The following is a 12,975-nucleotide window of genomic DNA, read 5'->3' on the forward strand; positions in this document are numbered from 1 at the left end:
AGTTGAATCTACAGCCGAAGTTTATGAAGTCTGCATTGCTTTTTCTCAGGAGTCAGCCGTGTTTGTGCAAAAGAGCAGCATTCGTATCTTTGTCCCACTGAACCCACCAATGAAATGCCTTATATGTTGCTGGTTGACCATGAAGAGGTGTCCAGGAAGAGCAAAATGCTTGATTCCATAGAGGATCACACTGCCAGAGTGTTGGTAGGACCTATTAGCTTGGCTGAAAGTAAGTCAACACCCACACTTTACTCTCATCAGAGAGAAAGAAAATCATCTTTCCATTAAAGTTGTCCTTCAGCAAGGAAGCTGAGGCCAAATCCTTAGAACTTTGACAGCTTCAGAATTCTGTACAAGAATTTCACCTAGATTTTGTTCTTGAGATTCATTCCACTGATGAAAATGGTGGGTTTTTTTTTCCTTCTTACATCGACACAGGCTTCGCATTGCCACAAGCAGCAGCCTCATTCTGAAGATATTGTGGCGATATTACCACTGCCCACAGAAAGTGAAAGTAGTTTCCAACGTGTTGTTGGGAAACCTTATCTTCTTCATTTCCTACAACGTCTACAGGAATTTTCTCATTCTTCGTCTCATCATCCAGATTTGTTGGAATCTCAGATATTGTATACTTTTTCGTCCTCCATATAGCAGTGAATGATATAGCTGTGCAATTCTTCGATGAAGGTACTTCATCTTCTCAGGTCTTTCTCCAGTGCGCTAAGAGTGATCCAAAGATCCCTGAGCGAATGTTACTCTATCCGCTTCCTGTTGAAGAGAGCGCAAGTGTTGATACCCTTCAGTCTTCCCTTTTGGATCAGACTTTCATTGGAAAGATGTCACGGTATTTACACTACAGCAGTTGTGGAGCTCACACCTCTAGTGGCCGGCTGTCCTGGAAAGCTGCTGTCCCACTCCGCTGATGATGAGGTCCTCTAGGGAACAGGTGACTGCCCACATTTATCCACAACATCCTCCCAGAGAGCCGAGGACACTGTGGGAGATTGAAACCTTTATAATAGTGACTTGGCAGTGGGGTGGGGGGTGCGGTGGTGATGGTGATGGGGGTGGGGGTGGGGGGTGTGGCGGTGGTGGGGGTGGGGAGAATAGGAGTTGGACAGAGTCTGTCACAGTAAAGTAGGGTACAGACGTTTGAGAAAGTAATGTAAAGACTTTAACATTGTTATTAAAGAAGCTGACATTATACTTGGAGGGAGGTGTAGTATAATGGATTAATAGTTATGGTAATGAGTTAGTGATGGGCATCATGATGTAACAGTGACATCAGCAGTCATGTGTTAGACATCCTGTGGAGCAGAGGGAACAGTCTATCCTCAAGAACAATGTGCCTACCTTGAAGCCTATCTTGTATATAGTGTTAATAAAGCAGTTTTGAAGCAACCAGTCTGAGTCAGACTAGAGTTACTCATGGTAAGAGGGAAACCTTCCTTGTTTAGATTAGGCCACAAGACCAAACCACAAAACATTATGCGCAATCCTCCTGTGGCCATCAAGTCCTAGGGTGGAATTTTCCCCTCATTGCGTTAAGATCAATAGCTGACCACAATGGCAGGTTTCCCCCATATCATGTGCTTCCTGCTGCATTAACTATGCACACACGGGAAACATACCGGATCACAGGCAGCCAGCCCCTAATTCACCTGCCCTATCGTGAGCTCACAGCTTCCTCACCCCAGGCACCAGATTTGTCAATGTCTGCATCCCAGGACTGCTCCACGGACGACATGGCCCCCAAAGGGAAGAAGCATGCTGCAGTGAAATTCAGTGACGCCTCACTGGAACACCTACTGGACGCAGCTGAGGCCTGCCGTGATGTCTTCGAACCCTGTGATGGCCGGAGGATGACCACCAACCTCACCACTCTGGCTTGGCAGGCGGTGGCAGCGGTGGTCAGTGCCAACGTAGCACAGAAGAGGTCAACGACCCTGTGCAGAAAAAGGATGAATGATCTCATCCTTGCCAGCAGGGTAAGCCAACCATCTCATCACTCTAAACTCACACACTCACAGGGCTACCACACATTCACTGGCATCTCACTCACTGCCAGCTCAGGGGACATCACCACTCACTCTCTCACACACACTTTCACATATCCATCTGGTCTCATATCCTCTGCAGTTCACTTCCATGGCTGCACTCACCACCCACACATGCCAGGCATCCTTATCATCTGATAAAAGCAAAATACTGCAGATGCTGGAAATCTGAAACAAAAACAGAAAATGCTAGAAAAACTCAGCAGGTCTGGTAGCATCTGTGCGGAGAGGAACAGAGTTAACGTTTTGAGTCTGTATGACCCTTCTTCAGAGCCAAAGAGAAGTAGAAATGTGATGAAATGTATGCAGTATAAGAGGGCGGTGGAGCAGGTGAAGCTGGATAGAAGGCCAGTGATAGGTGGGGACAAAGGAGAGATTGACAAAGATGCCATGGACAAAAGGATAAAGGGAGTGTTAAAGGCAGTGGTAAGGGCTAAAAATGGTGATGATAATGGCATTAAGATAAGAAAGCAGAATGTGATATTAACAGAACAAGTGTAAGCACTGTTACTTGTTCCATGTTGTTCTTTCACACAGGGTGCTTACCCTTATTCTGCTATCATCACATTCTGCTTTCTTACCTTAATGCCACTGTCAGCACCTTTTTCTATTTTTGATCCTTATCACCTGCCCTGGCATGGGTCCTGTTTACACTCGCCATCTGTCTTTATGCAGGACAAGCTCGCACACAATCAGAGGGAGAGGTTTTGGACCGGGGGCTGCAGTGGCCGAAATCAAAGTGCTCACTCCCTATGAGAATTGAGCCATTCGCCTGGCCAGAGAGGAAGTGGACCCTGCCTGTGCCATAGGTGAGGTGGGCGGTGCACAACCAAGTGAGGGTCCTGTACCAGCTCATCCCTCAGACAACCAAACTGTGAGTGCATTGTCCTGTTTTAGAGTCACCTGCCATGTACTAATTATCTCTCCCTTCTTTCATAGGCACTTCTGGAAAGTGCCCAAGGGCATCCACAAACCAGGCCCCCAGCTCCAGCCCTGCTGACGCCTTGGATGAGGAACCAGAGGAGAGCACCATAGAAGAGCCATCACAGCGCCCAACCACACCCTCCAGCAGTGCAGGCGTACACACCTCAGTGGGACCTAGTTCTCGAGCAGCCTCAGGGTCACAACCTGGCGAGCACAGCACACCATCTGCTCCAAAGCAGGCAGAGGCAGGGATATCCGAGGTCACTGGCACTTGGAGGACTGCTGGAGGCCAGGATCCTGCTGAGTCCGATGACGAGCCTCCGGACCTGGTCAGGAATCAATTGCTGGAGCTGCAGCAACAATCATGGGAACGTCAGGAAGGGATGGCAGATGCATTCCTCAGATTGCAACAGGTGATGGAGGAGTCCGTCCACGTTCAGTCTGAGATTAAAGGTGCCAGCATGCCAACGCACCAAGGCCAACACTGGTAGGATGGCGGCCGCCATGGAGACCTTGGTCTAAGACATTAATCCTGCAGTGCTGTAGGAGCAACATTCCATCGCCGTAACCATTGGTGGCATCCATCAGTGGCTGCACGTGAGGGTTGGCGGGGCACCTAGATCTCAATCCATCTGCCCCTTCTCCTCAAGGAGTCAGCCACGGCCCTCGGGGACCCATAGGAAGGAATACCAGGAGCTGGACACCTCGGGGCCATCCGCCCGGGTGACTCTGGGACTGTCTGATCCAAATCCCCTCTGCCTGTGACCCCCATCACCACCAGCTCCACGCGAGGAGTGTGCACCTGCCTCATAGGAGGACACCCAAAGGTCAGGGCCCTCCTGGTCTCGGCCCTCCACAGGACACCCACTAAAATCAACACACGCAACAGGGTGTAGCAGTCAACAGGCTGCCTGCAATCCATTGTGGATGTCAGGAAGCACCAACTCTTAGCGGTGCGGTTAGGAAAGTTAAAAAGATTTAGGAGCACAATAGTGACACTGGTATTCACAGCTTCTATATAATGTTCACAAATGTAAATAGAAATTCACAGATTGCACATCTCCTCTCATGTCTGCCTCCTTTTTATGATGAACTGTGTTGCTGTCAGTCAGGTGCGATACCATGGTCCCTCCCTCCACTTATCGCACATGTCGCTATCGTGGGCCTCTCGTCTATGTCGTGTGCTTCCATATCACCACAGAGATTGGCCTTTTTCCAGATCATCCTCGATATCAGTGATGTCTCGACCTTAATGTTAAGTGTCCTTGTGGAATGAACCTCGTTCACATGCTTTGCAGGGTCATGTCATGTTTATTCTGGGCTGTGTAAGATTGAGGCAGAGCTGTTCTCCTATCTCTTCTGCATTCTTGAAAGGTGATGGTGTAGTGTATAAGGAGAGATGTGTTCACGCATAGAGAAGGGTCATATATTGTGCAACTCCATGTGCTCTCTATCTCTTGGCAGGGTTTCATGCTATGAGCCCATTCCCAGAGCCCGTGTGGGTCGCTGTCAGCCAACCGCATTTCCCACTTTCTGAGTGTACATCTGCTAAGCTCACCAATCAGTGGGAGGACCTTGCCACCTCAAGCTGCCAAAACTCTGCCCCTCTCAGGCATATTATTGTCCTAGCAGTTGAAACATTTTGAGAGTTTCTCAATCTGTAATTGTCTGGATTGTGGCCACAAGGCTTTTGTCACAATGTTAGGTTGCAGCGCTGTGCATCCCATCATCGAAACACTCGCCGAGATGAGTGATGCTAATTGCAAATGGTGATTTTTGGTAGTCAATAGAGGCTTTGAGCAGGCTCTGGAGGTGCGCATTACAGCTTTAGACAATGTTGAGGGGAGCAGTGGGATAGGAGTGAGAATGCACTGAAACTGAAGTCTGCTGTTTATTAGCAATGACTTGTGACCTAGAGGGCTTCATGGCGTCTGATAATTTTGGAGTTTGTAAGGGCCAGGGCTGGCCCTGAGGGCACAATATGTGTCTTAAAGAGGAGACATTTTAACGTTCGGCACGCAAGTGGTTGAATGTCATCTTCAGGTGGTCCACATGCATAGAAAGGTGAGGATTAACTGAGAATGCTGGATGTTAATGTGATAGAGAAGAAGGTGACAAAGAGGATTGAGTCCTCTCAGATTAGATTCACACCTGTGAAACATCCTTGGCTGCTTTAGCCCAAGAGTCACCAACAGCTTCAGCATCGATGTTACACAGAATACATTGTCCTGTTGCTGGAGATGGATCTCCTCGAGGAGCTTTGTCACATTGAAGATATACAACCAAGAGCCCATTGGGGATAGTGGAACAGCCCCTGGCTCTTGTAGGCTGCTACTGTGACTGGGATGCTGGAGAGACCCTTGAAGAGGCAGCACCTTCTGATGCCAGAACACCCTCCTTCAGTTAACACTTCACCTCAGCAAGAACACAAGCTCCTGAGGCTTCATCATCCTTTAAAGGATCTGCACAATGTGAGCTTCATATGTAACTATTCAGTCTCAGGTTTATTAGGATTTGTACCTAGTCATAATATTCTGAGACGTTTACTAGAATAAACAAGTGCTTTATTGAATGTAGACGCAGAATACAGACATGAGCAAACATGGACTCCTGCAGAGAAGAATGTGTCTCATACAATCACGCCCTGCCTACCTCCCCAAACAGCAGCTCTCCCAGACTACAAAAGTTCCTATGAGTAAAGTTCTTACTGAGACATCATTACAATAATGAAGTGCATGGTTGAAATGAGAGGAATAGCAACACTGGTGTTTATGTTGGCCCATGGTGAAGGGCACTTGCCCAAGAGGGTACTCACTGCAACTAGCCAACCTCTTCATCCTTGTGGAATCTGGTGGCAATGAGGGCCTCAAGTGCACACCTGCCTCACTTGGCCCCTGCTATGTCCTCTTCCCCTGCACCCTTGGCTTCCTCCAACCCAACAGCCTCACCCCCTTCGATATTCTCCTCATCGGAGGAGATGTGCAGCTCCTCCATGTCGGCGCCTGACAAGCCCTCTCCCCTTTGCAGCACCAGGTTGTGCAGTGCACAATAAGCCACAATATTCTGTGATACCCTCTGGGGGGGTTTACTGGAGAGTTCCACCAGATCAATCCACGCATTGGAATCGCATCTTTAAGATCCTTATGGGGTGCTCCCCCAGTGTTCAGCTAGTGGCATGAGCCTCGTTGTAGGAGCCAAAGGCTACTGCACAGGTGTCATCAGCCATGTCCTTTGCAGATCCCCCTTCTCACTGAGGAGCCAGCCCTGGATCCTGTGCAGTCCCTCGAAGATGTAAGGGATCTGCGACCTACTCAAGATGTATGAGTCGTGGGCGCTTCCTGGGTATCTGGCGCAAACCTGCATGATAAATTTCTTATGGTCACAGACCAGCTGTACATTGAGCGAGTGGTAGCCTTTCCAGTTTATGTACTGAGTGCCTGTTGCCACCCTGCACCTGTGGGAATCCACAAATCACGGCAAAGCCCAGTGCTCTGGCATCCTGACTTGCTTGATCTCCATTGAAGTTGACATAATTGTGGGCCTTAGCAAAAAGGGCATCTGTGACTTTATGTTTGCATTTGTGTTTGGACATTTGGGAGATGCTGACGAGGTCCCCAGTGGAGCCCTGGAAGGATCCACTGGCATGGAAGTTGAGCGCAGCCATTACTGTCAGAGCCACTGGAAATGGATGGCCTCCCAGTCCCCATGGCACAAATTCCTGGAGAATGCGGCAAATGCGAGTCACCAGATCCCTGGACATGCGGAGGTATTGGCAACACTGGTTCTTGCTTATCTGCAGATAAGAGATGAGAGTTCTGTACACCCTTGGTATCACAAGCCGTCTATGCATGACGTCTTTGTGAGCCTCTTCCCCTGAGTCTGGAGGAGGCCTTGCTGGCCCTTGGTCTTGAGGGTTTTGCTCCTCCCCTTGGCGAGCTAGGTGTCAAATCTTCTCTTTCTTCTCTCCTGCCTGTATGCGATTATGGGGCAGCAATAAATCCAGGCTCCATCTTCCTGATGGTCCCCTCTCAGCAGTTTCAATGAGAAACAGACAAGAGTCAGCATTAGTTTCCAAAGGTCCTTCCTCATCTGTGACATGTGGGTTCAAGGGTATTTTTCCTGTGTTGGCAACTACTCTCCCTTGAAAAGATGGCCAGTGCAGGGTGCGTTACAAGGTGCTCATCCCCCCTCCCCTTTACATGACCGATTACTGTGACATTGCTTTGGCCAGTTGCTTGGATGTGCTGCTTTCAGCCCAGGCACTGGATCATCATTCACCGCACTCTAATACTACACCCTACGGAATAAATTTGAGGGTAAATGTTTAGTCAGGCAATGAGATTATTTGAGGGGGCCTGAGCATTCTCTTCTGTGGACCATTCAGCACCATGATCCTAACACACTTCTGAAGCTCATCCAGTCACTCAATTGAAGTTCGCTATTGCTCTGGGTAATTTCCACACGTGAACAAGAGGTTAAAACAAGGAGATCGATCAGCGCCACTTTGCGGGGTTAGTCTCGCATCATTGCTTCACTTTCCTGATTCCCTGCATTGTCATTGAAAGACTCCTAACATGTCTCAGCTGTGCATCTCTCCTTATTGGGAAGTGAACAGTTCACTTGGGTGCCCCTTTAATTGCCCCCCCTTGCCCAGTGCATGCACCTGCCCTCCAATCTGCCCACACAGCCCTCAGCAGCAGAGACCAGAGTTTCTCCTCATTTTTATTTTGTACTGCACCATCACTGCAGATTGGAAAATGGTGCTGCTCAGCTCTCCTGCCAGACAGGCTTGGACCCCCCCACCCCCCGTGTGAGTATGGAAAGTCCTCCCATCATCCCAGAGGAGCTTAATGTTTCCCTCCCTCCAAGAACCCCTAAATCCTCCCCCTGTATTCACTGATCCCATCATGATTGTGGTGAATATCATTTGTTAGCCCCTGAACATTTTGAGGTGGATATGCCTGTGCCCCGTGTGGACCTCACCCCTCTCCATCTTGTGCCAACTTGCACAGTTAAACATATAACACCCCACCACACACACACACACACACACAAACACACACCCTTGGATACCCCACAATGCCTTTTCCCCATCTGTAGGCTACAGATACCTCTCCTGACTGAGTGTGCCATCTGCTACCCAGTATGATGCCAGAAACCCCAGGGACCGAGGCGCGTGATGTTACGATCACACCCTGAGCTCAACATGCTGGGCACAACTGAGACTGGGTTGAGGTGCCCTCCCCCTTCCTGGACTGGGACAAGGACAGCCTTTGCAAGTTCAACAATGTAAACTGAAGCACTTCTTCACTCAGCGCTCCCCCCATTCTGTCCCCAAGCTGATGTCATTCTGTAACACACTGTCTCCCCATCCTTGTTCAGATGATAATGTTAAACAACTGCACCCCTCCCCCACAGTCATGTGCCTGAATGCAACCTTCCCCTCTCATACACCCCAGTGCAGCGCTAGCCCTTCAGCCCCTTCCCATACCTGAGGCCAGTTCTCCGCCTTCCCCAGTACAGCCCTAATCTTGCAGCCCATTAAAAGCCCCCCCTCCCCCGCCTTACCACTGATCTGGTAGGTAGAGACTTGCCAGCCCCTGAAAGCGATGTGGTACTGTTGGTGAAGTTTGGCACTGATTTCTGTGAGTATTGCGCGATGCAAGGTAGGTGAAGGAAGTCATGAGCGGAGTGCACGTTGCCAGGTGCACGTCACATCTGTATTGTAGTGAAACAGGTCGTTCTAATTGTACACCATTGTGCCCTGATGATCATCGTCAGGGGATGATTCCAGTGAGGAGCCCATATAATGAGATGCAAATATACTGAAATGATATTCCCCACCCCCCGCGGCAGCCTGCCATTGAAGGCTGCAGTGCACAGTTGCAAACTGGTTTTTGATGCCGTAAAGCTGATTTTTGGCCTTCTCGCGATTTTTTTTGGCCCCGCTTGCCATGATGCCTGCCACCAACAGGAGCAAAAAATCCTGGCCCTAAAGTGGGGCTTGAACCCAAGGCCTTCCGGCTCAAAAGCAAGAGCGCCACCAACTGAGCTACAATACCCCCTTTATCTCCTGTTTGTATACAAGTTTGTTTCATGAGGCATAGTTCAGGCTCTAGTTTTCAATTGTTTCTCTGCTTTTATGTTGGATACAAAAAAAAATGTTCTAGCAACTGTGATTTCTTTTGCAGGGACAAGTTCAACTGGATCATGACCCATTTCGGATACATACTTTCCATTTGTCTTATTCTGACCACGGTTGTCCATTGCCAGCGTCGTCAACCTAAACCAAAGCCATCAAAGCCTCCGAAGCCTCCCAAGATTCCCAAGATTCCCAAGCCTCCCAAACCTCCCAAACCTCCAAAGCCTGCAAAAGCAGTGGTCATTGATCCTACAGAGCCAAGTCATGTCACAGTGCTTCCACCACCTCTACCCCCAGGTCCAGAGTCAGTGTTCCCGGACTGCCCAAGAGAGTGTAACTGCCCTCCTGACTACCCCAACGCACTCTACTGTGACAGCCGCAATCTGAGAATTGTACCCATCATTCCACCCAGGATCCATTATGTCTATCTCCAAAATAACTTCATAGAAGCTCTTCCTGAACGGCCTTTCAGGAATGCAACTGAAATCAAATGGATCAACTTGGACAACAACAGGATTTCCAGCCAAAAACTTGACAAGGAGGTTTTTAAGATTATGAACAAACTTCTCTTCTTGTACATGGATAGAAATAAGTTAAATGGAGTTCCCCCGAATCTTCCATCCAGTCTAGAGCAACTCCGACTGTCTAGGAATCAAATCTCCAAAATTCCATCAGGCAGCTTTAGCAAGATGGAGAACCTCACCTTGCTTGATCTCCACCATAACCAGCTATCTGACAGTGTCTTCAACAAAAATACATTCAAAGGTCTCAAAAGCCTCATGCAGCTCAATTTGGCTCACAATTCTTTGAAGAAAATGCCTCCAACTGTCCCTCAGCATATATTTCAACTCTTCTTGGATAAGAATCAAATCACGGAAATACCTAATAACTATTTCAAGAATTTACACCATTTGGCCTTTTTAAGGCTGAATTTCAACCAGTTGACAGATCAAGGGCTCCCCAATGGTCTTTTTAATGTATCAACTCTCCTGGATCTCCACCTGTCCAACAACAAACTCAATTCTATACCAATGTTTAATATAAAGCTGGAACACCTGTATCTCAGCCACAACTATATTGAAAGTAAGTTCTCACATTTTATTTGTAGGTTCCATTTTTTATTGTTGTACTTTTATACAGTACGGTAAACTACTCTGAATTAGGAAGCATTTACTTTAAGATACCTGTTAAACTATTGACGACAAACACTTCATTATTTGGAGCATCTTAATTTTAGCTCTTAATTCAAATTAGCTGATCATTCAAAATATTTTATCACTAAATCACCATCTTAGTGTCTGATTTACGTTTGGTAAGTCAATTATTTTAATGCAAGATGGGGCAGTTGACTATATAGAAAAAAATGGGTGCTATTAAATGCTTTAGTTAATAGTTGGCATTGATTCATTATTGCACAAGAATGTCGACAATGTCACAGTAAAGTGATGAGTTCTGGATGTTCTTTCATTCATGAGAAAACAACGTAACTCATTCATGCCTACAGTGTTGGTTAATGACACCACATATCACAATATCCTGCTAAATCATCCCTCAAACCCTACATTAATCTTGAAGTTAAAACCCTCTTGCATCAAGGCACTAAAATATCATTTAAAAAATCAGGCATCTATATAAAATAACTTCAATTTATATACGAATATATATATATATATATATATATATATATATAAATCTGAATGCTTTTTAATTTATGTTCAGAACGTTTTTTTTAAATTTATGTATGCAATGCAAAAGAATTAATGTATTAACCTCCCCGTCATTATGGTGGCCGTTCTTCCGGTTTTATATTGGGCAGTCCAGTTTTTAGCCGATCTGCCCACTGTCTCTGGCATTTTGATCCTTCGTACACTTATTTCAGTGTAGCACTGGAAGGGGCCTGTGCTCATTAACTTTCCTCTTCTGCAGCAGCTCCAAAGCAACTGGGACACAGAAAACATTGATTTTCATATTTTCTTCGGCGTTCCCCAGACTCCACACATTATCTCTCAAACTGCGATAGATCCCCATATGTGATGATGTCACCCTATAGATGACGATGATGATGCCACTAACCCCCCCAGTCCCCTCCTCCCCCCCATGTGATGTTATAATCCCTGCACGTCACAATGATGTCTGGTATTTGTGGCCTCTGGCAGTGGCTGCCCTATGAGTCATTGCACTCAGGGAGTGAAGGTAATTCAAGTGTAATGGGGTCAGAGGGTGAGGAGAATTTGAGCAAGGCAGGCAGGTGTAATTCAGACTGCATGTTTATGAATTCTCCCCTTATTTTTATATAATAATTTCACAAAGTTTAAAGCAATTTTGGAACCTGTAAAGTACATAGAATTTTAGGATTGCATAGGACTTACAGGACAAAAACAAGCCATTCTGCCTAACCAGTTCATGCCATAAACATGAAGTATTTATGCTTCAGTTAAGCCTCCTTCTATCTTTCCTGATCTAAATCTATCATCATAGCCCTCCATTCCTTTTCCTCTCATATGTTTGTCTAGCTTCCCTTAGATGCATCAACATTGGTCGCTTCAGTCACTCCCTGTGTTAGTAAGTTCCATATTCTCATCATTTCTTGGGAAAAGAAATCCTATTGGATATTGATAGCCTCTGGTTATGTTCTTCCTCACAAGAGGAAGACTCGTGTCTGTATCTACCCTACCAAAACCTCTCAGTATTTTAAGTTCCCCTATGAGGTCACCCCTCAGCCCTTCTTTTTTAAAGATAACAGAGACTCAACCTATCAATTCTTTCCTAATAGTATCGTTGGGTAGAGCCCAAATGTTTTTCTGCAGTACATGATGAGGAGCTGGGAGGTACAAATTGGAGGTGCCAACAGTGCCACCACTGGAAAAAGGCTATCATTACAGTGTGACTGGATTACATAGACATATGCCCCCATAAAAGCGGACAGAGGACTTTGAGGGAAAGGTTGATGCAGGAAGCGCCTGTGGACGTATGGTTATCAAAATAAATTATATGTGTGTATGAATAGTAAAGTTACTTTTTTTCCTTCCTCACAGAAATCAATGGAACTGAAATCTGCCCTTGTCCCCTTGGTAACATTGCTTTACATGCCCATGACTTGGACCTGATACCTCGCCTTCGATATCTACGGTTGGATGGGAATGCGCTGGCGCCCCCAATCCCAATGGAAATAAGGATGTGTTTTAGACTTTTGCAGGCAATAGTGGTTTGAAAGCTAGATCCTTGCAAGTTCTTTTTCTCCTCTTTCGACAGAGCCAATTTTAAAATAGGGCCTTTGGTCCAGCTTTCTGTCTGTCAGGTTATTGCTATGATTGTGTTAAATGGTCAGGCACAAAGTACTGCAGAAACAGCTTCTTTCCTTTCAGAATAACATTTGGACTCAAAAGGTCCAAACTGATCCAAGTGGGGTCATCACACCTGTATTAAACCAGCGATAGTGCACACCACCTTTCTCTCCACAGAAGTACCATATGGAAAAGAACGACAAGACCAGCTGATCTGTTCAGTCTGTTGCATATAGACATGGTTCAGCCTCCACACACACCAATCAATCGTGTAAGAGACAACGAGAAAACAGCTTTAAAAAAAAATTGGTTAATATTTAGGAAGAATAAAACAGTGAAACTGTTAGGAATCTTGTACCTACAGAACACAGATTGGAATTCCTTGAGATCTCCTTTCTGATTCTCAAGTTCTCCAATCATGGGGTGTATTGGGTCTGAGTAATATTTTTAAATGCGCTTGTGAAGTTAAGACTATGCGCAAAGGATGACCTTGGTAATTGCTCCAGCTATGGTGGAGACCACAAGAATGCATTAGCATTGTGTTTTTCCACAAGAATGTATTAGCATT

The 12,975-nt window shown here is 46.5% G+C and overlaps 1 protein-coding gene across 1 annotated transcript in view; it reads left to right on the forward strand.

Moving 5' to 3' along the window:
• The window catches only part of prelp (proline/arginine-rich end leucine-rich repeat protein), a 32,674-nt gene extending 20,082 nt beyond the window's left edge, over positions 1 to 12,592 (forward strand). Inside the window, exons 2-3 of the mRNA XM_078546287.1 lie at positions 9,173 to 10,206; positions 12,159 to 12,592. Coding sequence (XP_078402413.1) covers positions 9,192 to 10,206; positions 12,159 to 12,334 — 1,191 coding nt within the window. The 5' untranslated portion in view covers positions 9,173 to 9,191 and the 3' untranslated portion in view covers positions 12,335 to 12,592. The remainder of the gene's footprint in view (positions 1 to 9,172; positions 10,207 to 12,158) is intronic.
• The last annotated feature ends 383 nt before the right edge of the window (positions 12,593 to 12,975 follow it).

The sequence above is a fragment of the Cetorhinus maximus genome, chromosome 8 (genome assembly GCF_964194155.1).
Source record: "Cetorhinus maximus chromosome 8, sCetMax3.hap1.1, whole genome shotgun sequence".
Lineage (NCBI taxonomy): Eukaryota > Metazoa > Chordata > Chondrichthyes > Lamniformes > Cetorhinidae > Cetorhinus > Cetorhinus maximus.